A 22,899-nucleotide genomic window follows, 5' to 3' on the forward strand; every position below is an offset into this window, starting at 1 on the left:
TGCAGTCACCATTTGCAGTGATTTTGGAACCCAAGAAAATAAAGTCTGTCACTGTTTCCATTGTTTTCCTATCTATTTGCCATGAAGTTATGGGACCAGATGCCACGATCTTTGTTTTTTGAATGTTGAATTTTAAGCCAGCTTTTTCATTCTCCTGTTCCACTTTCATCAACAGGCTTTTTAGTTCCTCTTCACTTTCTGCCATAAGGGTGGTGTCATCTGCATATCTGAGGTTATTGATATTTCTCCCTGCAATCTTGATTTCAGCTTGTGCGTCATCCAGTCTAGCATTTCCATATAATGTACTCTGCATATAAGTTAAAGCAGGGTCACAATATACAGCCTTGTACTCCTTTCCCAATTTGGAACCCGTCTGTTGTTCCATGTCTGCTTCTGATTGTTGGTTCTTGACCTGCATACAGATTTCTCAGGAGGCAGGTAAGGTGGTCTGGTATTCCCGTCTCTTTAAGAATTTTCCACAGTTTGTTGTGATCCACACAGTGAAAGGCTTTACTGTAGTCAATGAAGCAGAAGTAGATGTTTTTCTTTAATTCTCTTGCTCTTTCTATGATCCAATGGATGTTGGAAATTTGATCTCTGGTTCCTCTGCCTTTTCTAAATCCAGCTTGAACATCTGGAAGTTCTCAATTCACACACTATTAAAGCCTGGCTTGGAGAATTTTGAGCATTACTTTGCTAGTGTGTGAGATGAGTGCAATTGTGCAGTAGTTTGAGCATTCTTTGGCATTGCCTTGCTTTAGGATTGGAATGAAAAGTGACCTTTTCCAGTCCTGTGGCACTGTTGAGTTTTCCAGATTTGCTGGCATATTGTGTGCAGCACTTTCACAGCCTCATCTTTTAGGATTTGAGTTTAGATGTGTAAAGGCAATGGCACCCCACTCCAGTACTTTGCCTGGAAAATCCCATGGATGGAGGAGCCTGGTAGGCCGCAGTCCATGGGGTCGCTAAAGAGTCGGACACGACTGAACTTCACTTTCACTTTTCACTTTCATGCATTGGAGAAGGAAATGGCAACCCACTCCAGTGTTCTTGCCTGGAGAATCCCAGGGACGGGGGAGCCTGGTGGGCTGCCGTCTATGGGGTCGCAAAGAGTCGGACACGACTGCAGTGACTTAGTAGCATTTCTGTATCAAAAGAATAATAAAGCAGAGCTGATCAACCCTTTGGTCAAAATTAAGAGTTATGGAAGCTAGTTAGATAGTCTGGATGAAGCTTCTGTTTTGTGTATTTTGTTTGGTTCCATTATTTTTCACATCTTCATATGGAGGAGTAGTTCCAAATGGTAACAGTTTTCAGCAGCCTTTTAGCCTTGTAGTCTAAATGCAGACATTGTTTGACTCGGAAGCCTACACAAAAACGAGTTACCTTAGCTGTGCAAGTTAATGCCCTGGCCTCCAACGTGTTAAGTTTTGGCATATGTCACAGTTGAGTATGTTTTATTATTGCATTTAATAATAACCATTAGCATTTAATAATAACCAGTAATTTAATAACCAACTTAAAATGAAACTAGAATCAGAATTTGCCAAACCCCTGCAGCATCCCGGGGTTCCCCGGAGACAGTTCAGGCACCGCTGCACTACGGCAATCTACCTCAGACACACACTGGGTCTCTATCGTTGGAGCAGCCTAAGGCATGGGGGTGTTGAATGACTGATGGAGGGCCTCCAGTCTGGGCGTCTCCCCACCCCTTGGATTGGATGACGGCTGCCGCGTAGAAGGCAGCCTTCTGTCCCACGTGAGGAGTGGCTTTACGGGTGAAGGAGATCTCAGCCTTGGCTCTGCAGCCTCTGCCCTCCTCTCTCTGCTGTCTGTGCGTCTCCATCCTCAGAGAGGGTCGCCCGTCAGGGCCTTCTCTCTCTGGCCTCTGCGTCGGTCTGTTCAGTGCTTGCCTCCGTCCTGTGAATATGGGAGTACGAATGGTCCACGTGGAAAAATGTCACTTTCTATTTATAAATGAGAGGAAATATTTCTACTGTTTATGCTAGAAGCCCCGAGCCGCGCTTTCAGGCTCTGAGAATTATGTCTCTCGGCCGTGGCCTCACTGGCCTCCTGGGCTCTGTCACTGCTCTACCCAAAGCTGCTTTCTTCCCCACCCCCCACCCCCCTTCTGCTTTTCACCACTTCTGGTTGCCTGTACCCTCTCTCCTCGAGTTAAATGTTTGTGCTTGCAAAGTTTATTAATAGCACCAGCACCGCTGAGTGGAATAGTGATTTGCTTCCCCTTTTTAATTTAATTTATTTTTGGCTTTTAGTAACAAATCTGCAAGAATATTTCAAGCTGCTCCCTTTTGAGGCAAACTCCAGTTAATCCATTTAAGCACATCTTGGGGGTCAGGCATTCCCGGAGTACCCTCTCACAGTCGTAGGCATCGCAGCTCATCCCCTCTGCGGTAAATGCCCTGGTGATCACTGTTCCTCGGAGGGGTTCCAGCTCTGGACCCATGGTCTGTTCCACTGCACACTCCCCGTCCCCGAGGCTTTTCTAATATAACCTACCTACAGACATGTCACCGCCCAGGGAAATTTTTTTTCCCAGCTGTGACTTGACAGTGATATTAGTGCTGTCTAAACAATCCATTGCACGCCTTTCAGCAAACATCAGAATGCCAGGCGTGGACGTCAGTTTGCTGGTGGTGGTGGGGTGGAGTGGGGTGATGGTAGGGTGATGATTCTTAGGCGACAAGTCCTTCCCATACCTGGAGCTTGGGTTATGAGGTCAGGGTCATGATTTCCTACCGAGCCCATCTGTTGTAGGTGTTGAGTGATGGGGATGCTGTTAGGTGCAGTCGGCAGGTGGGATTGTGGATCGGTGGCCTTGGCTGGCTTCCCCAGGTGAGCAGTGGGTCCGTGATGGTGGTTGTGTCTTTCGGCTGGTCGCATCGTTGGGACCCATCGGCTGGTCCCATCGTTGTCTGGCGTGTTGTCTAGCGTCCAGTCTGAAGACCTAATCACCTCTGCCGGAGCCTCATCTAGAAGCTTCTCGTGGCCCCTGCAGTCCTCTTGTCTGCTCAAACAGTACCTGGCCCCTCACACCGGTCCTTCTGTCTCATGTGTCCTAAGAGAGCCATACTTTTGTCACCTTAGAACATGGAGAGGTGATTTTCAAATGGAAGTGGAGGCGGGGGTAGGTGTGATTTTGTTTTGTTTTGTTTTGCCTTGATAGTTGAGCCCCAAGTGGCAGAGAGACCACTTGGAGGTCAGTTGAGAACCAGAGACTCTTGAGTGAGGGGTTGCTCTTGACATGGCTCTGTCTCCTACCTCTGAACAGCCCAGGGAGTGGACGGCAGCTGCTGGCAAGGAATTGATTGCATTAATTGATATGCCAATAAGAGAGCTTGTTACATCCGCCATTGGTTAGGAGGCCAGCTAACAAGTCCACTGATCAATGGCACCAATAAAGATTTCATCCATTAATGAGCAACATGGTAATTAATGTTATCCATAAACCAGTTAGCCTGGCTAGCCAATGTTCTGGTTTGCGCCATGAGTGGCAGTGCCAAAAGTGGCCGGGCAAACACCCTGTTCCATGTGGAGTTCCACGTGGGCCTCCAGGCAGGGTCATGGGCTGTGTGAGGGAGCCTGAGACCCTGGGAGGTTTGCTCCCAGTGGAGCAAGAAAAGAAGACCTGGAGCATTGAGAGCCTTGGCTGAGCAGAGAAGGCAGATGGGGTCGTTGCTGGGCCCCAGGCTGGGCGCAGCTGTGCCTGCCTCGTCCCCATACCTGCTGGGCGGAGAGTCGGCCACACTTGTCTCTTCTGACTCCTTTGGTCTTAGAGCTTTCCCACGCGAGCCTCTCAGGGGCTGTTAGGGGCGTAATGGAATGACTGCACTCCCGGGTCACTCCAGTCCCAGCTGGGCACGCACTCCCCAGGGACACCCCTTGTCAGTGGCTCACACGCAGGGCCCTGTGCTCCTGGAGGGCGGGCCGTGGCCTCTTCTGGGAAAACCATGGACAAGTGGTGAAGTAATTAACATCCCCCCCAACCAACCCCAGCCCCTGCCTCCGTGTTTCACTAGGAAGGAACATTTTGCTAGAAGAAAGAAGGAAAAACAGATGATTTGAAGCTGTGCCTCTTTTCCTGCCCACCCCCCCACCTTGGTTTTTTGAAATGACATCAGTGGCTTGTTTGCCAAGCATAACCTGGCAGCCTGGCGGCTCTGCCTGACTGCCTGAGATTTCTGGGGACCGTGCAGCTCGCCAGCTCCAGCCGTGGCAGCGTGCCAAGGTGACGTTCTGTGACTAAGCAGAAACGAGGGAGAGGGAGAGAGGGAGGAAGAAGGTATGTGTGGTTGGGGAGCCGGGGGAGAGAGTGGTCCCGGGGCGGGTTGCTGTGGGGAGATGTAGAGGCACGTGCGGGGGCATCCGATCAGGAGGGCGGGTGTTGGGGGAGCGCACTGGCAGGGACTGTCCCTGTGGCCCTGGGTGGAGGCGGGGGAGGGGAGGGCAACAGCCACACATGCAGCCTGGGTGGTGGCCAGAGGGGTCTGACTTCAGAGGGAAGCGAGTGAGCCAAAGCGAAGGTGACTGCCCCGAGGGCCTGGAACTGCTGAGGAGGAGGCTTAGGGAAGGACTTCTCGGCATCAGGCCGATACTCCTCAGCGGAGTTTCCTCTGCATTGTTAGGTATTGACCCTCCAAGACCCCTTGTGGATTCCCTAATTGAAAATTAATACTAGATCAATGCCATGGGCAATTTGCATATTGATCATAAACAACTTTGAAGGCAGCGAGTGTGCTGCAGATCAATAGGGCCCCTGAACAGGCTGCAGAGGGAGCGCCTCCCAGTACAATGCACTCCGAGAGGTTAATGATTCGGGAAGTTCCTCACCGCTCAGCACGGGGAGCGGCCCCACACCACACAGCGTCGTTGGCCAGAGCAATTAGTCGGGGCCTGGGCCGCCCCCCCGCCCCAAGCCACCCGGTCCCCAGCAGAGGGGAAGATGGCTGAGCTGGTGCGAGACAAGGGCTGGCCACGAGTGTTTTTATGGTTGCCTTTTTTGGTGATGGATGAAGTCTTGGGGCAGTTTATTCTGGGAAGTGTACTGTAAAAGGCAGCAGCCAAGTGAAGGCTCCAGTCATTATTCTGGCCCCTTCCCCAAAACACAGTTCTCCGCAAGACTTGAACAGAATGACCTGAGGAGGGGGCTCTCTCCGCCCAGCCTCCTCCTCCATCTTCCCATTCCTGGAAGCCTGAGTTAGTGCTCACTTTAGGCAGTGATGTGCTTGGCCCCATTTTGCATCCTGTTCCGTTCACCTCCCAGTTTCTGGCTTTGGGCTCCTCGCCCACTACTTACCTCCATCCCCTGCCTCGAGTCTTCTTGTCCTGCTCTGGCATCACGTCTTGCCTTTCTGGTCCGTCCCCGGGTGCCCTGTGGGTCCCCAGCAGGCCTGGAGGGTGCTCCTCCAGGTGGGCCCCCGTCACCTGTCCCCTGTTCGCTTCTTTTGTTTTCCTCTCTTCTCCCTCTGGCCCGTATCCGGCTCCTCTTGTCTCCTGGCCATAGAAGCAGAGTGTGGACGGGTATCCTGTGGGTGCTGAGGATCCCCCATTAGCATTTACAGCAAAGCTCAGAACACCTGAGAGCCCGACTACTGATTCTCTCTTCACACTCCCGGGGTACTTTGAGAAGGCTGGTCTGAGGATCGGGGCCAAAGGCAACCTGCAAAGACGGGTGATGGCTGTCTGCCTGGACCTGGCTACCTGGCTCCAGCCCCAAGACAGTGGAGGGTGGTGGTGCGGGTGGTGGTCACTAGGGGGAGACACCTCCTATGGAGTGGTGAGGGGAGCAGACTTTCTTCCACAACAGCCCTGCTCCCACCCCCCACCCCAGCCCCCCAGATTCATCTAGTACTGAGAAGAGCTAGCATTATAATAGCAGTCCTGTCAAGGTGGCAGAGCTTTAGATGGCTATTAAGTTTGCAAAATGCATCGAAATTCATGGATGTGGAGGGGCAACGCAGTTTCAGAGAAGGGGCATGCCAAATGGTGGGTGTCAAATTTGCAGGTTGGCGCTGCAGCCCTTCTGAGCCTTGAGCCCTTCACCCAGTGCTGTTCCTTCACCTTCGCAGGGAGGTGCTCTGGCCCACGCTGGTGTGGTGGGTACCCCTGGTGTACGGCTGTCGGGCCCGCCCTCGTGCTGCTGCATAAGGGATGGTCAGTGTTCCCTTTCTCTTTGTGGCATTGCCCCACCGCAAGGTCAGCTCCTCCCCACTCCTCAGGAAGGGAAAGGCTCAAGGAGATTTTATCTCTGTCTGCACTTATATATTATACATACACATATAGAAATACGGTAGCTTTTCTGCTGGGAATCCCTCTCAGGGCAGCGGTCAAGCTGTATGCACAGCCCTCTGCTCTGCTGAAGGGGATGAGCGAGGACCCAGGCCACCACAGATTCGACCCAACAAGCAAGACAGCGAGTCCAGCGTCTTATCTGCCCAGAGGGAGGGGTACCGGGGGGGCGGCTTTGTTCTGATTTTCACATGAGTACCTCATGTGTTCGCAGTGCCTCTGGTCTTGTTCACAGCTGTATCCAGTGCCCAGAACAGGTGCTCTGTGGATGTGTGGTGGGTCGGTGGGTGGGCAGATGGCACAAGTGTAGCTTCTTCAGGGAAGCCCAGTTAGTCTCAGCTCTGTGACCTTTGCCAGGTCTTCCACCTTGCTGAGCCTCAGTTTCCTCATCTGGGAAATGGGGGTAGTAACTGTATCTGCTTTGGTTGAGCGATGACTGTCCCGCTGCCATTATGATGATTGTTAGATAATAACGACGAGCACATGGGAGCTTTCAGAGGTGGCTGTTGTTGGTTTCCACGCTCAGGCTCTTTGCAGTGAAGGGTTTTATCCAGGCAGCAGAATAGGAAAGCAGCTGGCATGCTGTGCCGATCATTCCCATTTGGCTAGTCCCTTCCTCCTCCTCCTTCCAGTCAGGGCCCTTGTGATCATGTCACAGAAGATGTCATCCTGGCCAGGGGTTCCTGGGGCAGGATGGGGGTGACCTGACGTGGAGCCCGGGAGCCCACGGGGTGGGGTGGGTGGAGGGTCAGGGGAGACGGGAGGGCCCACGTCAACTAGACTCGGGACCAGGTGTGGCTGCAGCCCCACAGCCTGGTGGCAGGTGCCAGGCCATCCCCGTGCATGTGATTCCTTCATTACGGAGCCTTTCATTGACTCGGCCACACTGTGCTGATGAACTGAGTCTGGGGACAAGAGCGCATAATTGGCGGAAATAAATTCCCATCACAGGCCTGGCTACAGCCAGAAGTGAGTGTCCACCTGTGTGTGTGCGCGTGCGTGTGTGTATGGGGGTGGGTGGGCAGGTGTTCACTTTCTTCCCTGGATGCGCCCCCCGCCCTCCTTCCCTTCCAGAACCTTCCCGGCACTGCCTGTGGGCCCAGTGGGCGGCCCTGCCTCTGTGTCCCCTGCCTGGAGCCTCTGGCGTCCTGTGCCGCAGTCACTGCATCACCCTGAGGGGCGCGAGCCTGCCGGGGGGTGGGGAGTGGGGGGGGTGCGCCTGTTCACACACCCGCGGGCCTGCCCGGGGGCTGGGGGGGCGCCTGTTCACACACCTGTCCTTTCTCTCGTTCAATCCATCTCCCTTCATCCGTTTGTTTGTTCACCTTCAGCGCTGTCTGCGCTCTCTGCTTAGATCTCCGTGAAGACAGCGAGCAGGGAGCTATGGGCCTGCCCTTCTTAATTGAAATCGCATTTCATTCATCTGGGAAATGAGGCAGAGGCGGGGGCGGGGCGCTTTTCCACCGGCAGCCGATTCGACAGGAGGCCAGGCTTGAAGATAAGCAGCCCACGAACACACAGCACATCTTGGAAAAGAATTTAGGAACTAGAGCCATTTGCATAAAACTAAACTAAAAACCACATAACCAGCCACGTGGTTTTAACCACCACCACAAAAAGAAAAAGTCCTACTGTAATGCATTTTCTCAAAACCAGGGAATTAGTGGCTCAGGTCACCGGGGCATCTGAAGCTGGTCATTACTAATCAGTTGTTTACAGCAAAGAGATTTTTTTTCATCTCCCCCAGTGTTTTCTGGGCCTTCAAAAGCATTTCCTGGAATCCTGAGTGAAGTCGGTGTGTGTGCCGGAGACTGGTGATGCGCTGGGGTGGCTGGTTGCCTCAGTGACGAAGAAGCTCGGGTGGCGTGAAGGCGGAGCAGAGAGAAATGGAGGGCCCTCACTTGACACCCTCTGACCTCAGCCGGTGGAGCTGAATGCTGGAGAGCCAGGACTGAAATTGCAGTCACTTTAGATTATTTGGAGTGAGGAGAGGCAGGGAAAAAGGGTTTGTTGACTACAGGAAGCTGAATTCTTCCTCTGCTGAAAAGCTTATTAGTGGAAGGGGAAAAAGCAATTACTTGGCTTTTGCTAGTTCTCTCTGGCAAGGATCTGGGGCCGCAGTGGCCCCTTGGCCCTCCTCCTGGAGCCAGAGACTCTTAGCCGGGCGCCCACCCTGAGCCATTTTGGGACAGTGCTTCCGGGATCCCCCTTTTCCAGAAAGAGCATGGCGGGGGGACAGATAGAGAAGGAGAGGGAAGATGAATGAATGGGAGGAGACAGAGGCAGGCTCGTCTGGTCTTTAACGTCATGTTTTCCTTTAGGTACCATGTTGCCACTGACCAGACGTTAACAGGGCACTATCTGCTTAGAAACATGGATACTTGTGTTCTTAGGGGCTGGTTTGTGGTTCCTTTTGGTTAGGGGGAGACCATTTTATCCATGCTGTGTCTTTTGTCTCATCATTTAAAGGACAACTGGAAGTTGCTTGAACCGCTGTGGTGCCACTGTTAGAATCCATCTTCCTCAGCATCACAGCTTTCGTTGAGGAAGGTTCCCAAGGAGCCCGCTGCCCACTCCTTCTCATGTCTGGCTGTGCAAGGGTCGTCATGGCCGCTTGTCCCCTGTGGCTGCTGCCCCCACGCCTCACCTGGAGACCCTAGTTTGGTCTGCTTCACTGAGTGGTCTTGGAGCCCTTCCCTTCTCCAGGTCCTGGTCTCCTACTTTGTAGAACTGAGGTGCTGCAGCTCCTCCAGATCCCTCCAAGGAAAGGCAGGTCCTTCTGATGACTGGGTTGCTGCAAACGCCATTATTTCTCTTTCTTGAACCTGTTTTTACCGTTTTCGTGCTTTTATGCCTTCTCTTGTTTGGACTCCCCACCTATCTTATATTTTACACATTTACATTTATATCCTTTTAGAATTTCTAAAACACAAATTTTTTTAATTTAACCACCTTAATGGTATCGAAATAAATTTTACACACCTTGATTTTTTAGTCCATTGACCCATTTGTCTTTCTTGCTTTTGTCTCCGTTCTTCCACTTATTTCTCTTTAAGGCCCGGTTTTCAGTCATTTCCCTTCTCCTAGAACAGCTCCTGTGCTTTCCAACCTGTCACCAAAGGTTTTTAGTAGTTGAGTCAGTTCATAGACTCTTTTCAGAATTTTTTTTTTCGTGCTGTAATATGTATTTAAGATAGGCTCTCACCTAGGTTATTTTTTAAATTCATTCATTTTTACTTGGAGGATAACTGCTGTATAATATTGTGATGGTTTCTGCCATACATCAACATGAATCACCGCAGGTGTACATGTGTTGCTTCCCTCTTGAACCTCCCTCCCGCCTCCCTTCCCATCCCACCCCTCTGGTTGTCACAGAGCACCAGTTTGCGCTCCCTGAATCATACAGCAAATTCCCACCGGCTGTCTGTTTTGCATATGGTACACATGTATTTGTTTCCATAGTACTCCCTCCGTTCACCTGACCCCGTGTCCAAAAGTCTGTTCTCTATGTCTGCATCTCCATTCCTACCCTGCAAATAGGTTTATCAGTACGAACTTTAGAGATTCCATATATATGTGTGTTAATATATGATATTTGTTTTTCTGACATTACTGCACTCTGTACAATAGGCTCTAGGTTCATCCACCTCATTAGAACTGACACAAAATGTGTTCCTTTTAATGGCTGAGTACTGTTCCATTGTACATATGTACCACAGTTTCTTTATCTGTTTATCTGTTGATGGACATCTAGGTTGCTTCTGTGTCCTGGCTATCCTAGTGCCGCAGTGAGCACTGGTTACCTAGGTTATTTATTTTTTACGTTTCTCATTGGTTACTAAGTCCTCCTCTTTACTCTTCCTCCTCTCTGTGTTTAAAGATGTTGCTCCCTAAGTGAGGAATCATTTGATTTTTCTTCCTAATCATGGGACCATCTAATCTTTACTATTGCACTGCTTTTTGACTACTTTTCATTCACACCTTTGACTGGTTTTTACTACTTTATACTTACAGAATGAAGCAAAAATTGTTTTCTTGGTGAGGGTTCCTTTCCTTATTGGCTCTGCATAGGATCCATAATTCACTTAAAAAAATTATCCACTTCTGAAGGTTTGGGTAGGATTCTGACTTAAGCATTTCCCCTTCTGGTACTTTCTCCAGTTGCAGTGTACACACAGAAGAACTTAAACCTCCAGAATTGTTTCTTTAAAATGTGATTGTGGGCTGCAGACTTTATCCCAACTGTCCCAGAAACTGTTTGTCACAGAATCGTGCTTTCTGCCCAGATCCTTGTTGACATTCTCATGTCATGGCAGCATTTTGATTCTCTTTGAATTCGTGTTTTAGTTGTTTACAAATGTCCCCACCATTAAAGAGAATGGTGTGAGTCTAGAATTTAAATTCTTTGTTTGCCTTAATGACCATAACTGTGTGTCTTTGTGCCTTGAGAAATATTGCCGTATAAACTTGGGGGTGTGTAGTGGGTGCCTTGCTTTTTAAAGGATACCAGCCTGTTATTAGTCTAAGAAACATCCCACGGGAAGTAAAGCGGAATAGATGCTCACAGGGTCCTAAGGCTGAGACTAAAATACAATTAGTACCTCTGGCAGATTCCTGGATGGGTTGCTGTAGCTAAAATCACTGTGAGAAGGCAGGGGTGTGTGTGTGTGTGTGGTGAGGAGTGTTGTCAAACCCTAGAAAAGGACCATTTCATTGTATAGGATCCAGATTTTTAAAATACAGAGTCTTTGTATGCAGCCATTGGCATACCTTTGGAAGTTTCTCAAAAGGAGGAAGAAGATCCGAGGATTTTCTTTTTCCCTTTGGACACAAAAGAACTGTACAAGGTGCACGTCAAAAATGCATGATGATGTATTAATCCATGTATTACTCCTAGTGTGGCTGGCCAATACAGTGTTTACGAATTTTGCTTGTATGTTCATGAGTTAGATTTGTCTGCAATTTTTCCCCGTAATGCCTTTGTCAAGTTTCGTCATAAACGTTATGCTGGCATAATAAAATATCAAGCTTTAAAAAAAAAAAAATGACCACAATTTAGCAGTTCCATCTGCTTTTTCTCCCGTTGATGCAGGAAAGCTCTTGAACATAAATCTCTGGGTTTTCCCTTCACCTCGACTTCCCGCTTCACTTTGTTTGCAGTTTCCTAGGAGATGTCGACTCAAACCCGTTGCTTCTGTCACCCAGTTGTCTCAGACTGAAGCGTGTTTGGGGGCTTGATAGTTTTGGGGGGCCGGCCCAGTTTTGGACTCTCCACATGGAGGCGCACCCCTCGATATCTCGAGTGTGACTGTAAGTGCTCACAACAGAGACAGGCTCTTCACCGCTTGCCCCAGGCCGTGAGCCTGCGGTAGGCACCCGGGGACCCCCAGCGTGAAAGGAGGGGTGAAGCTGTCGTGAGCCACCGCCGGCTTCACGTGTGTGTTTAGGGCTGCATTCTGGGACATGCCAGGCCATCACACATGCAGCGACCTTTGCGCGGCTTGGGTCTGGCCAAAAGAGGGCAGGGCAAGCCAGTGCTTTTCTGGACACAGCATTGTCTGAAGTTGGCCCGATGTCTGTTTCCCAGATTTGGTTTGGAAAGTGTAAGCCTTTGTTTGTGCTTTGTTTTTATGAATCAGCTGGTTTTCCCAGCTGTGCATATAAGTGGCTTATGATCATGCAAAATGAAGCTCATTGACAATCAGCCCCTCACACCGCCCTCCACAGACAAGCGGAGACTAATATTTCTGTGTGCACCCTGTGCTTCACAGGGCACAGCTCTTTCCTTAATAGGCTGGAGCCCCTTTGGACGGCATGGACATCAGAGTAAAGCCACAAAGGGGCTGGAAGCTCAAGTCCTTCATTTGTGTGTCATGTGACTCCAGCCCCTGGCGTCATGGTTTCATCTTTTGCAGTCGACTGCTATTTGTTTTGGTGCCCAGAAACAAAATGTTCACCTGTGTTGCTTTTGGTTTGCTTTTTCGCATGTCCAGGCCCCCGGTATTCCCTCTTTGCCTTCAGCGTTGTCCAATTCTGTCTTCCCCGCGCTGTAACGCCTCAGGTCTGCATGGTCACCCCCCACCCGCTTCCTTCATTCCCGTATAGATTGCGTCCATCAGCAACGGCATTCCCGTCACGAGAGCCCTCCCACAAGGTTCACTTACACCCATTAGGTTCTAATCAGCATCATCTAATATCACTCTGGTACATCCTGTTCATTTCCCATACACCTTCATTTGTATATGGATACTTAAGTACATTTATAGGCCTGCCTTGATTTTTTTTTTAATCTATGTAATTCCAACATTCTTTTCATGTAAAAATAAATTAGGAAGCACATCATATATATGTATATACATATTTTTTTTACATTAAACATAAGATCTCTCTCTGACAAGCCTAGTCAGTTTTGACTCAGGTGATACCAGCCTTCTTTAATGGAAACTGTTAATTTTTTTTTTATTTACATGCTTTCTATCACTCATGTGTGTTTATCTATCTTGTCTTCACCCTCCAACCATGGGAGCCTGGCAGTGTTTATTTCAAACAGGGTGTTATTGAAAGACAGATGCTTGAAGGGACTGCTCAGGCCTCACACCTGGAATGCTAAAAAGCTTTCAGGCAGATCAGTTGGGTTGAAAAACGTCCCTTTCCATGGGGGAGGGGGAAGCAGTACTCCACCTGAGAGCTTCCCTTCCTCAGCCTCGTGGTCATGACCCCCCCGCCCCACCCCCACTTCTGACTTACATCCACACCCTCAGAGGATGCTTTCAAATCCACAAAATGGTTTATTCCGAAGAATGTGCTTGGGGAGGGGGGGCTTTTTTCCTCCATCAAGACCCTCCTCCCCTCCTGCTCACCCTGGCTTTTCTCACCTTTGCCTATCAAAGATTCTGCCCATAAGAAGGGGCCGTTTACTCTCCACCCTCTTTCTCAGTAGTAGTCCACTGAGTTAGAATCATTATTCTTCTCCATGACTTTGTTTTTAATGGAAGGAGGGGAAAACCACCCTTCTTGGTTTCAAGGACCTTTCTATTTTCCTTGCCCCCTTCTTTCCAGAACATTCCAGTTTGGTGCGAGGTTAAACTGTGCAAAATACTGTTTGAAAGAAGGGAGAGAAAGAGAAAAAGCCTTGTCAAAATGCATTTGTTAGATCACGTTTTAAACGAAGTACAATTGAAGGTAGTTTTTGTCCATCGAAAGGAAAAACCCCTGCAAATGCGCTGAGCTCCCAGAGAGCGCGCCTCCTTTGTCGTCGCCCTGACATTGAAGTGTAATTTTTCATGGTTATTTGGACTGGAAAATGGTGGGGGGGAGGGAAGGGGAGAGATGGGCTTGCGATTATTTCCCATAAATGACAACACAATCACATCACGCTCCGCTACAAACATGCTCGGGGAGTTTGCCTTTTTTACATTTCATGTGTGGAAGTCGCAGCAGCAGCCAGGGCTCCGTAGAAACCCAAGGGGATTAATCCCCCTGAACCCGGTGTTCCTCAGACTTCCGGCATGGAGCTGGGTTTCTGGTTTAGCGCGGGTTCCCCAACCAAGTCAGGGCCGGGTTTGGTATTTTAAAACCCGGAATGCACATCTTTCAGTATTTAAAAAGAAAAAAAAAAAAAAAACAAAAAAACCTTCCTGGGAACAGCCACCAGGCGAGTCAGTGACACGTTCGTTCCGGCGTGCTTTGTCACCGCACGCGGCTTTCATCCTTTCTGCGTTTCCGCAGGGGGCAGCCCAGGTGCTTTGGCTGAGAACACAGATAAATGGAGCCGGTTGCAATCCCGGCTCTAGGCGTTTCCTCCCTTTTTCTCCTCTCGTGACCCCCACCCACCCCCTTAATTCCAGCGAGGTTTTGACAAACCGTTCAAATGACCGAATGGCCTGGCCCGGAAGTGGGAAGCTGGTAGGACCCTGGCGGGTGACGGTGCTATGTGCGCAGCCCAGGGCGAGCGGTGTGCTCCAGATGGCCCAGGAGATGCCGCCTCGTATACACGCTTACGATGGACATGAAGTACGCTAGCGCGGGGCTCCCCCAGGCGAGCCTTCGGGGCCTCACCCTCTCCAGCAGGGGCTATGGCCCCTTCTTGTCCACACTCACATTGGAGGTGAAGCACGTGGGCACAGGGCTCCCCCAGGCGAGTCTTTGGGGCCTCACCTTCTCCGGCAGGGGCTGTGCACGCAGGCTGCAGCTTCCCAGGCTCCCTCAGGCTGCCCAAGCCCCATTTTTCTTGTTTCTATAAACAGTGGCAAGATCTTCAAATATACAAAAGCATAAATGGTCTCTATTCTCCAATTAGTCATTTTAATAATACCCGGCATTGCCTTCAGTGTTGACTCTTGCAGCCTGGTGCCAAAGCCAGGGGTGGTGGGGCAGGGGCGGGAGAGAGGGGCCTGGCTGAGGGGGCCGCTTGCTTCCTCGCCACTAGTGTGCCTGAGTTTAGTGGATTTTCCTGCAGAGCCTCTCCCGGGCCCGTGTTGAGGTTGCTGGGCCTCCACCGCCTCGCAGGCTTGGTCCAGAGACTCTGGGCCCGGCGGCCCCCAATATACTTGGTGAATGAACCCAGCAATGAAAAAAAATTCTTGTGGAAAAATGATCACTGAAAGGAAAAGAATATGTCAGTGGAGGGCTGGAGTGGGTCTGATCTTCTCCATGTCCTCTGTTCCTCTCCTCCTCACATCCTCTTATCTCTCAGAGGACCGGAACTTGTTTTTATAAACATCATCTTCCAGAGGGCAGTTGCATTTAAAACAGCTAGTTAGCACTTCGGTCACTTTTTTTTTTTTTTTTTAAAGCTCCTTGGGGTGGGAAGATACCTGTGGCTGACTGGCGACCCTTCACTCCAGCGGGTGGAGAAGGGTCTTCAGCAAGATGGCCTGGCCGGCAGAGAGCTTAGATGGCGGGGGAGAATGGGAAATGCTAAGGACAAGGGTGACCTCGAGGGGAAGACAACACCCCCCCCACAGCTGTCCCATGCTGTGTGCTCCAGACTTGGGCAGGCTGGGGTGCAGGAAGTCTGAGTGCTTGGCATCTGCTCTGAGAACGTACTTTTCACCAAACACCTTCGTCTCTGTTAGCGCCCTGGATTCTCCTGTCTCTGGAAAAGAAATGGCAACATACCCTGAGAAGGTGGGAAAACATTCCAGGTCCCGGATGCATAAAGCAGCACGCCAGCCTTGGGGCCCCCGCCTGCTCTTCCTACTCTCATCCTTCACCCCTGTAAGGATTCCCACCTGGACTGTCACAGTTGCTCAGAGTGTTTCATTCACCAGCTTTGATTTAGACCGTGGACCCTTCATCTTGCAATTTGACTTCTTCCTCAAGTAATCTCTACCCTGTTAAGATGTAGGAAACAGAATGGCCAAAGTTTGCCAACAATTAAAAATAATATTCAGATGGATTACCCACAGAGGACCTCCAGGGAGGTGTGGAAGTTCCGTCTTTAGTGGGCAGAGTGAGAACGTGCGGTCACCTCCACCACAATGCTAGGTCTAAGGACTGGGGTGTTAGAAGAACAGTTTGCATTGTGGTAGGCAGAAAACAACCTGATTTAAGGGAAATTTCCTGGGGTGTGGTATTGTCACTCAGAAGACCTAATTGTTTGAACTACCTCTCAGGCAGTTTCCAACCATGTCATCAGGGCTAGAAAGACCCCATGGAGTAAAACCACAGCATCAACATTTGAAAAAGTGTGTTTGGGGATGTTGTGGAGTAGAATATTGCATCCTGAGTCTGGGAGTCACTGTGCATTTGAGGTGTAGCCCAGGGCACATGGAGTGTCACCTACTGTAGGACCTGAGGTTACTGTTCAATGGGATCGCACTTGCCGAAGTGTCAAGAGGGAGACTGGCTCAGTTAGCCACCTGCCCCAGTGAGTGCGGCCACCTCTCCCTCCGCGGCCTAGAGAGGGTGACGAGCTGGGGGCAGCAGAAGCATCCATCCATCAGCATTGCAGGTCACATCCTGTTACAGGTTATTCTTGCAGCAGAATTTTAATGCACTGGATATTATTCAAAATAAGTGGTCTAGACCTTAGCCATCATCTTTCATATTGTAGGATTTGATTTGACCTCTTGTCTGCAAAATAAAGCGTGCATACTTTTGTAGAATATGTCCAGCTGTCAGAGGTTTCCTGTGGAAGCACAAGGGGCCGAGAGGGTTGGGCAAGCTGGACTGTTTGGCCCTCATTCTCCAGTTGTTCCATTTGGTCCTACAAGAGGACAGGGGTCGGCCAAGGTGTCCTGTGGGGTGAGTCTGTAGTTACAGGTACAAGGGGACAAGACACGGTGATGGGATCCCCTAGCCACCCACCATGGAGGCTCCAGCACAAGTGGCCGCCACCCTCCGCGTCCATCCTGCTGGTCAGAGCGTGCCGGGCCTTTCCCGTCCGCTTCAGCGCTTGTCCTTGGTTAATTAGGTTGAAAATGGGGAAAGGAAAAGCTTGAACCCTATCTTCAAAGTAAGCAGATTGGTTATTTTGTTTTTCAAAGAAGAGGTCCAATATACAATTAAAACTTGTTTCTGGTAACCCTCATTCCAGGAAAGACGAGCTTTTAACAAAAGGCTTTTGACAGCTGCAGGCTATTTCATTTTTTTTAATGCCGAATGAAAAATCAATACATTTTTCTGGGTTATACATATTCAGAACAGGCCTGATATTTCCATTATAATGGAAAGTGGGTGTCTGCGCATCTCGCCTGTCAGAGCTGCACTGCCGCGTTTTCCAAGCCACTGCTAAATATTTCAAACCTGATTTGATTGTGGTTCATGACAGCTAATGTTTCTCAGCTCTTGAGCCTGCCGACAGGCAAACGCACTTTAGTTCACCCCCACCCTCAAACGTAGCTCCCCCCAAAGAAAAAGGGAAGAATGATTTCATTCTTCAGTGTATCTGTATTCTTTAAGTAATGTGATCGCCTGAGTTCTGGGAACAGCACCCTGGTTCTTAGGAGAATTTCCAAATTCCTATCATCAAGGCCCCATGGCAGGGCTTTGTCAGGTTTGGAGGAAGGTTTGACTTAGTCTTCCCTGATAGCTCAGTTGGTAAAGAATCCATTTGCAATGCAGGAGACCCCGGTTTGATTCCTGGGTTGGGAAGATCCACTGGAGAAGGGATAGGCTACCCACTCCAGTATTCTTGGACTTCCCTTGTGGCTCAGCTGGTAAAGAATCCACCTGCCTGGGTTAGATCCCTGGGTTGGGAAGATCCCCCTGGAGAAGGGAAAGACTATCCACTCGAGTATTCTGGCCTGGAGAATGCCATGGACTGTATCGTCCATAGGGTTGCAAAGAGTCAGACACGACTGAGTGACTTTCACTTTGACTGAGCCCACATTATCCTGTTAAAGAATCAGGAACAGTTAGGACTAGTCTCAGGTGTTGATGGACTCCCCTTCCTTCAAGCCTGTGATTTGTAAAGTACTCCCCTTGGCCCTAGTTATTTGGTGAACGGTGTCCTTTTTCAGCAAAGGGTGTATCTTGGTGACACGCTCAGCGCATGGTGGCAGGTGCTGACTTCGTGCTGATGCCACCTCTGTTTTTGCTTCAGCCTCATGCTCCTTCCACAAACCAGTTTCCAAGTGGTTCATAAAATCGTTGCGAATTCACATGGGGTTGCTAGTCGGCACACGCACCTCCTTCAGAAGCAGATGTTACCACAAATCGGGAAATCGTACAGTCATGTTTACCAACATGATGAGTGTAAGGTGTGTTGAGAGAACAGTGTGCATTTGTGGCAAGAAAGCCACCTTAATTGAAGGGACATTTTCTGGAGCTGTGGTATCATCACCTCCCCCCACCTCCCAAATCTATGCTGCCCTGGGAACCCTTCCCTTTTAGAATGTATCATCTGCTGAAATGGGGCTTCCCTGATGGCTCAGTGGTAAAGAATCTGCCTGTAAGGCAGGCGACCAGGGTTCAATCCCTGTGTTGGAAAGATCTCTTGGAGAAGGAAATGGCAACTCACTTCAGTGTTCTTGCCTGAAAAATCCCATGGACAGAGGAGCCTGGCAGGCTGCAGTCCATGGGGTCGCAAAGAGTCGGACACGACTGAGCGAGCAAACAACCACATTTGCTGAAACCCTCATACCTGAGGGCTCAGACCTTAACCAGCAGACATGAGTGAGTGCTGTCTGGGAGAAGCAGTTGTACAAAGAGGTAGTGATGGAAATAGGTTTTTGAAAGGCCTTCAGCCAGTGTTCTACGTGGAAACTGAAGACGGAAGGGACACCAGAGGACCTCACCATTATTGGAGATTTGCTTCTGTTTCCCTGAACCCTTCAACATGAAAATACACCCAAACAGGAGGGGTGCTCTGGTCTTAGGGCTGCTGTGGACTGTATCCATGAGGGTGGGCGTCTGCAAGGGGTTTGGAGGCACGACCTCTGGAGTCTTGTGAGCAGTAGACCATCTCATCTGTCTGAAACGCGTGGGGCCTGCTGCTCTGGCTGGAACAGGCCAGGCATGGGGTGCAGAGATGACCTCCTCACCCAGGCGCTGGCTGTGCCCCTGAGAAAGCATTCCTGGTGTGTTCCGGTTAGGTTCTGAAATAGCGTTCAACTCTTTGGGGAGAAGATGGTTTTGATTTGTCTTTTTTTTTTTTGAGCCTTAAAAATGGCACAGTGGCTGTTGTGTTTCTTGGGGAAGAAAAGTAACTTTGTCTTCTGAGGGAAAGACAGAATTTCCCAGATAAAACCGGATCGTCGTCCATCAGGTCTTCACTTCCCACCATCTGTCAGTAGCTGACATTATGGGGGGGGGGGGGAAACAACTTCTGTAATGACCCCGGCCAGTTGCCACTGACTTAACTGTGGGGGAGAAATGCGTTCCGTGAACACGTCCCCTCTGCTCTGTGCTCTGTGAGCATGTGGGTATCAAATACACATTCCTAAAGGGAGCGTGGGCTACCCGGCCAGCCCCAGGGACTCAGAGCTGGACGCCATCCTGCCCCTGGCCCCACGCGCTCCCAGTGCACAGAGCCCCAGGCCCTGCCCGTGGGTGCTCAAGGCCCGGTCTTAGTGACAATGTTGGGGACTTTTGGGACCAACAAAACAGACCCTGTCTGCACAGCACTGTGGGGCCGAGCTATCCAGATGAATTCATAGTTTACATCTCTGTTTTTTAATCATATCTCTACCTTTATTGGTATTCAGAGCTCACAGTTTTCTGGTTACTGTCAGCCTGGGCTTTCATCCATTTTAAAGAGCTATTTTTCCTCTTGCTGTTGATGATGATGGTATAAAGACAGATGGTGTAACTGCTTATGAATGTCCTATTTTATTTCCCCAGGACCAGACAGTTCACTTGAAGACATATATTATTTCCACATGCTCAGGTTAGGCGGCCCAGACAGTGTCTGCCTCCTGCAGCTAGCTGCCCTTCCAGGGCTCGCCTTGCAGAGGGCGACACCTGTAGGTCACATGCGGAACTACAGGGAAGCGCCTACCGGGCTGAATGGGACCTGGTTTTCTAGCTGGGGGTGAGGACACTGATGTGCCCATAAAGTAAGCTGGCTTGTCCCAGAGTTTCTTAATCATTTCTTCTTCCACAAAGTATGCAACAGATTTGGGGTGTTTAATATATCAGAAATTATAATATTAAATCTAAAAACTCAGAAGAGGAAAGTGAAAGTGAAGTCACTCAGTCGTGTCTGACTCTTTGCGACCCCATGGACTGCTAGGCTCCTCTGTCTGTGGGATTTTCCAGGCACGAATACTGGAGTGGGTTGCCATTTCCTTCTCCAGGGGATCTTCCTGACCCAGGGATTGAACCCAAGTCTCCTGCATTGCAGGCAGGTTCTTTACCATCTGAGCCACTAGGGAATCCCTTTCAAGAGAAGAGGACTTGATTTTTAAATCTTTAAGAAGAAAAAGAGATGCAAAAGAAATTCCTGAGCCAACCTTGGTCATTCACCCTCTCACTGGAGCTTGGTCACCGTCACTTTCCCACCCTTGGCAGGGCAGGGAGGGAAGAAAGCAGAGGACCAGGCAGGCTCATAGACCCAGGGCCTGGGACAGCCACAAAGCACCATGTGGGTTCCTTGCTTGTTGAGTGAATGACGTGCTCATTCTTCAGTCTGTCTCTGGATGGATTTGTCTGAAAAGGTTCAAAGAGCTGGGGTCAGTGCCAGAGTGACCGTGAGTTCTTAACTCTCTGCTTGGATGGCTCAGCCCACATAGTACACCGAGAGAGGTGCTGGCCTTGGAGCCGGCCTCTCAGTGGCTAAATTCCTTCCCACCTCTGCAGAGCAGCACCTCCCGACACTGCTCATCACATCAGGGTGTCCCGTGTGTGTAGGTGTCAGACTCGCTCCACCTGGGGTGGTGTGTGTGCCCCAGAGAGGAGGGGCCATCTCTGCATAATCGCATTTGATGAACGTATGGGCACTTGTAGGGATTTTGTATCACAGGATGTATTTGGGCAAATGAGTATATTTTAAGAGACCTAGCTACTTTGGGTAGACCCAACTTAATTCTGATCCATTGAATGCTGGTATCACCTTTCAGAGATGGATTTTATAATTATAGTGCTAAACAATTTAATCAAAAGCCAAAAGTATGCATTGACTATTTGGCCTGAATTAAGATGGCATAACCTATAGCATGCTGTGTAACTTGTTTATTATTGCTCAGCTAACACTTTGTATTTTTTTCCTCCACTAAAGGCTGTAGCGTGTTAATATGGTGCTGTATGTCTGACTGACTTCAAACCATGGTTGCATGCTTTTTCTTTGTTTGAACTAGGGGTGGGCGTGGGAAGACTTGATGTTAACTTGACTGTGCAGTGAGACAGAAAGGCGACATAGAAATTATTTGCGGAAGCCTCTTAGTAGAAGAGGAAAACAAGCAGTATCTCCTCTCATGCGTGTTCCCCGTGACTGACTCTTACATGCCCTCTCGGCGGTAATGAAGAAATGTTCCCCGACCTCTAGTTCCATCTTCCAGCTCTTGGTCTTTCATTGTCTTGTTGGGAAGAGTTGGGAAAATCTGGCTCTAAACAGATACTTTCTTCCTCAAGTGTTTCATAAATCCTCTGAGGTCGGTTTACTTTGAACTCTTTTTACTCCCTTTTATGAGATGAAATTCAGACACTATTTTCTGGAGGGTCGTTAGTGTCACTCCTTGAAATGTTGAAAAGTGGAGTTGGGGCTAGAGAGACCCAGCGTGGTGTCAGAATAACCCCAGGTCCGTGGGCCAACAGCCTTAGTCCCATGGATCTCGTCTGGCAATGGCTTTGGGTGACAGACGTGGGCTTCAGTGTCTCCACACCCAGGAAGCTGTGCTCTTCAAAGTCTAACGATTTCATCATCAACCTGCTTTGGTTTGCTCGCCTTATTCATTCGTTTAGCCTGTTCTTATTGAATGTTTTAAATAATGGTCCATAGGTCCAGGAGAACAAGTGAGCGATGCCCCACTTCCTTTCCCTCAACATCCAGACTGTTTTACCCTCTTCGTCCCACTGCGGCAAGCGAGTGGCATTTTACTTTGTGATTAACCTCATGTTGGAAACGACCATTCTTTTTCCTTCACTAAAGTAGTGTGTGTTGAGCTGGAGAGACTTTCCTTGGTTTGTTTTAAGCCAGTGGCGGGTAGAGAATGGAATGACTTCAAACGGGGAGTGTATGATTTGGATAAGGAATTGTTTCCCTTTCTCTACAGATCTAGCTTCTCACCACTGATGCCTGGCAAACCCATAGATGTTTGTTTCCTGGACCTCTTCACACTGATGAAATCATATCACTGATATTCTGTGACTCTTCAGAATATGAATGACTGTAAAAAAAAAAAAAAAACACCCACCACAATCTGGCAGGTGCTCAGGCACCGTGAAGCCTTATGCGAGGTCTAGTTCAATGCCAGTTCTCAGTGTGGTCAGAGCTAGGCAAGAAGCAAGCCTGTGGCACTTCTTGCATCTGCAAGTGTTAAAGACTTGCATGTGATTTCAGAACTCAGTTGGAGTTATTTCCTCAACAGGATTGGCTTTTCAATAAGAAAAGCTCAAACGAGGTATTTGGAATCCATCTCAGAATACCGAGTGTCTACACGTCTAGACCAAGCTGCAGTCTCCTGCCAGTGGGCAGGAAGGAAAGTTCCCACCACCGCCCCAGCCCGTGCATCCCTAGTGTGGCCGGCCTCTCGGGGCTCACCGTGTGGCTGGGGGACAGTCGTTGGCTGCCTGCGTTTCGTGGCGGGTACTTCTTTGGAGTAGCAGCCAAGAGTCCTCCATCTTCTGTCTACTTTTAGTCCTTGACGTTTTCATTTTCTTCTCTTGCAGAAGAAGCCATTGAAGATGTTGAAGGGCCCAGTGAAGCGGCTGCTGATCCCGAGGAGCTTGCTAAAGACCAGGAGAGTGGAGGCGAGAAGGACCAGAGCAAGTGGACAGGTAGCGTGTGTGGCTGCCCTCCAGCCCCCATGTTCCTCTCCTGGAGGAGGGCGGCAAACAGGCCAGGGGGCAGGCGCAGCCTTGGTCCGCTCGGAACAGCTCGGCTGGTTCTCTGCGGGTGGGAGAAGGATTGTATTTTTGCTCTGTTGCAGTGGTCACCTTCCTTCTCCTATTACTTTATATTAAGAATTTTAGAAGTTGCTTGAAATG

General features: G+C 49.6%; 1 protein-coding gene and 1 long non-coding RNA gene across 7 annotated transcripts in view; both read left to right on the top strand.

The window, feature by feature from the left end:
• The window catches only part of ZFHX3 (zinc finger homeobox 3), a 288,156-nt gene that overhangs the window by 217,708 nt on the left and 47,549 nt on the right, over positions 1-22,899 (top strand). For all 6 annotated transcript variants that reach the window (XM_044932121.2, XM_044932123.2, XM_044932120.2 and 3 more), the window contains one exon: positions 22,582-22,689. In XM_044932121.2, the coding sequence (XP_044788056.2) occupies positions 22,582-22,689 (108 nt within the window). The remainder of the gene's footprint in view (positions 1-22,581; positions 22,690-22,899) is intronic.
• LOC123330437 lies at positions 1,058-9,292 on the top strand. Its single transcript, XR_006546381.2, has 2 exons — positions 1,058-8,104; positions 8,779-9,292. It is a non-coding gene; the product is annotated as an uncharacterized LOC123330437 (long non-coding RNA).

Source organism: Bubalus bubalis, chromosome 18 (genome assembly GCF_019923935.1).
Source record: "Bubalus bubalis isolate 160015118507 breed Murrah chromosome 18, NDDB_SH_1, whole genome shotgun sequence".
Classification (NCBI taxonomy): domain Eukaryota; kingdom Metazoa; phylum Chordata; class Mammalia; order Artiodactyla; family Bovidae; genus Bubalus; species Bubalus bubalis.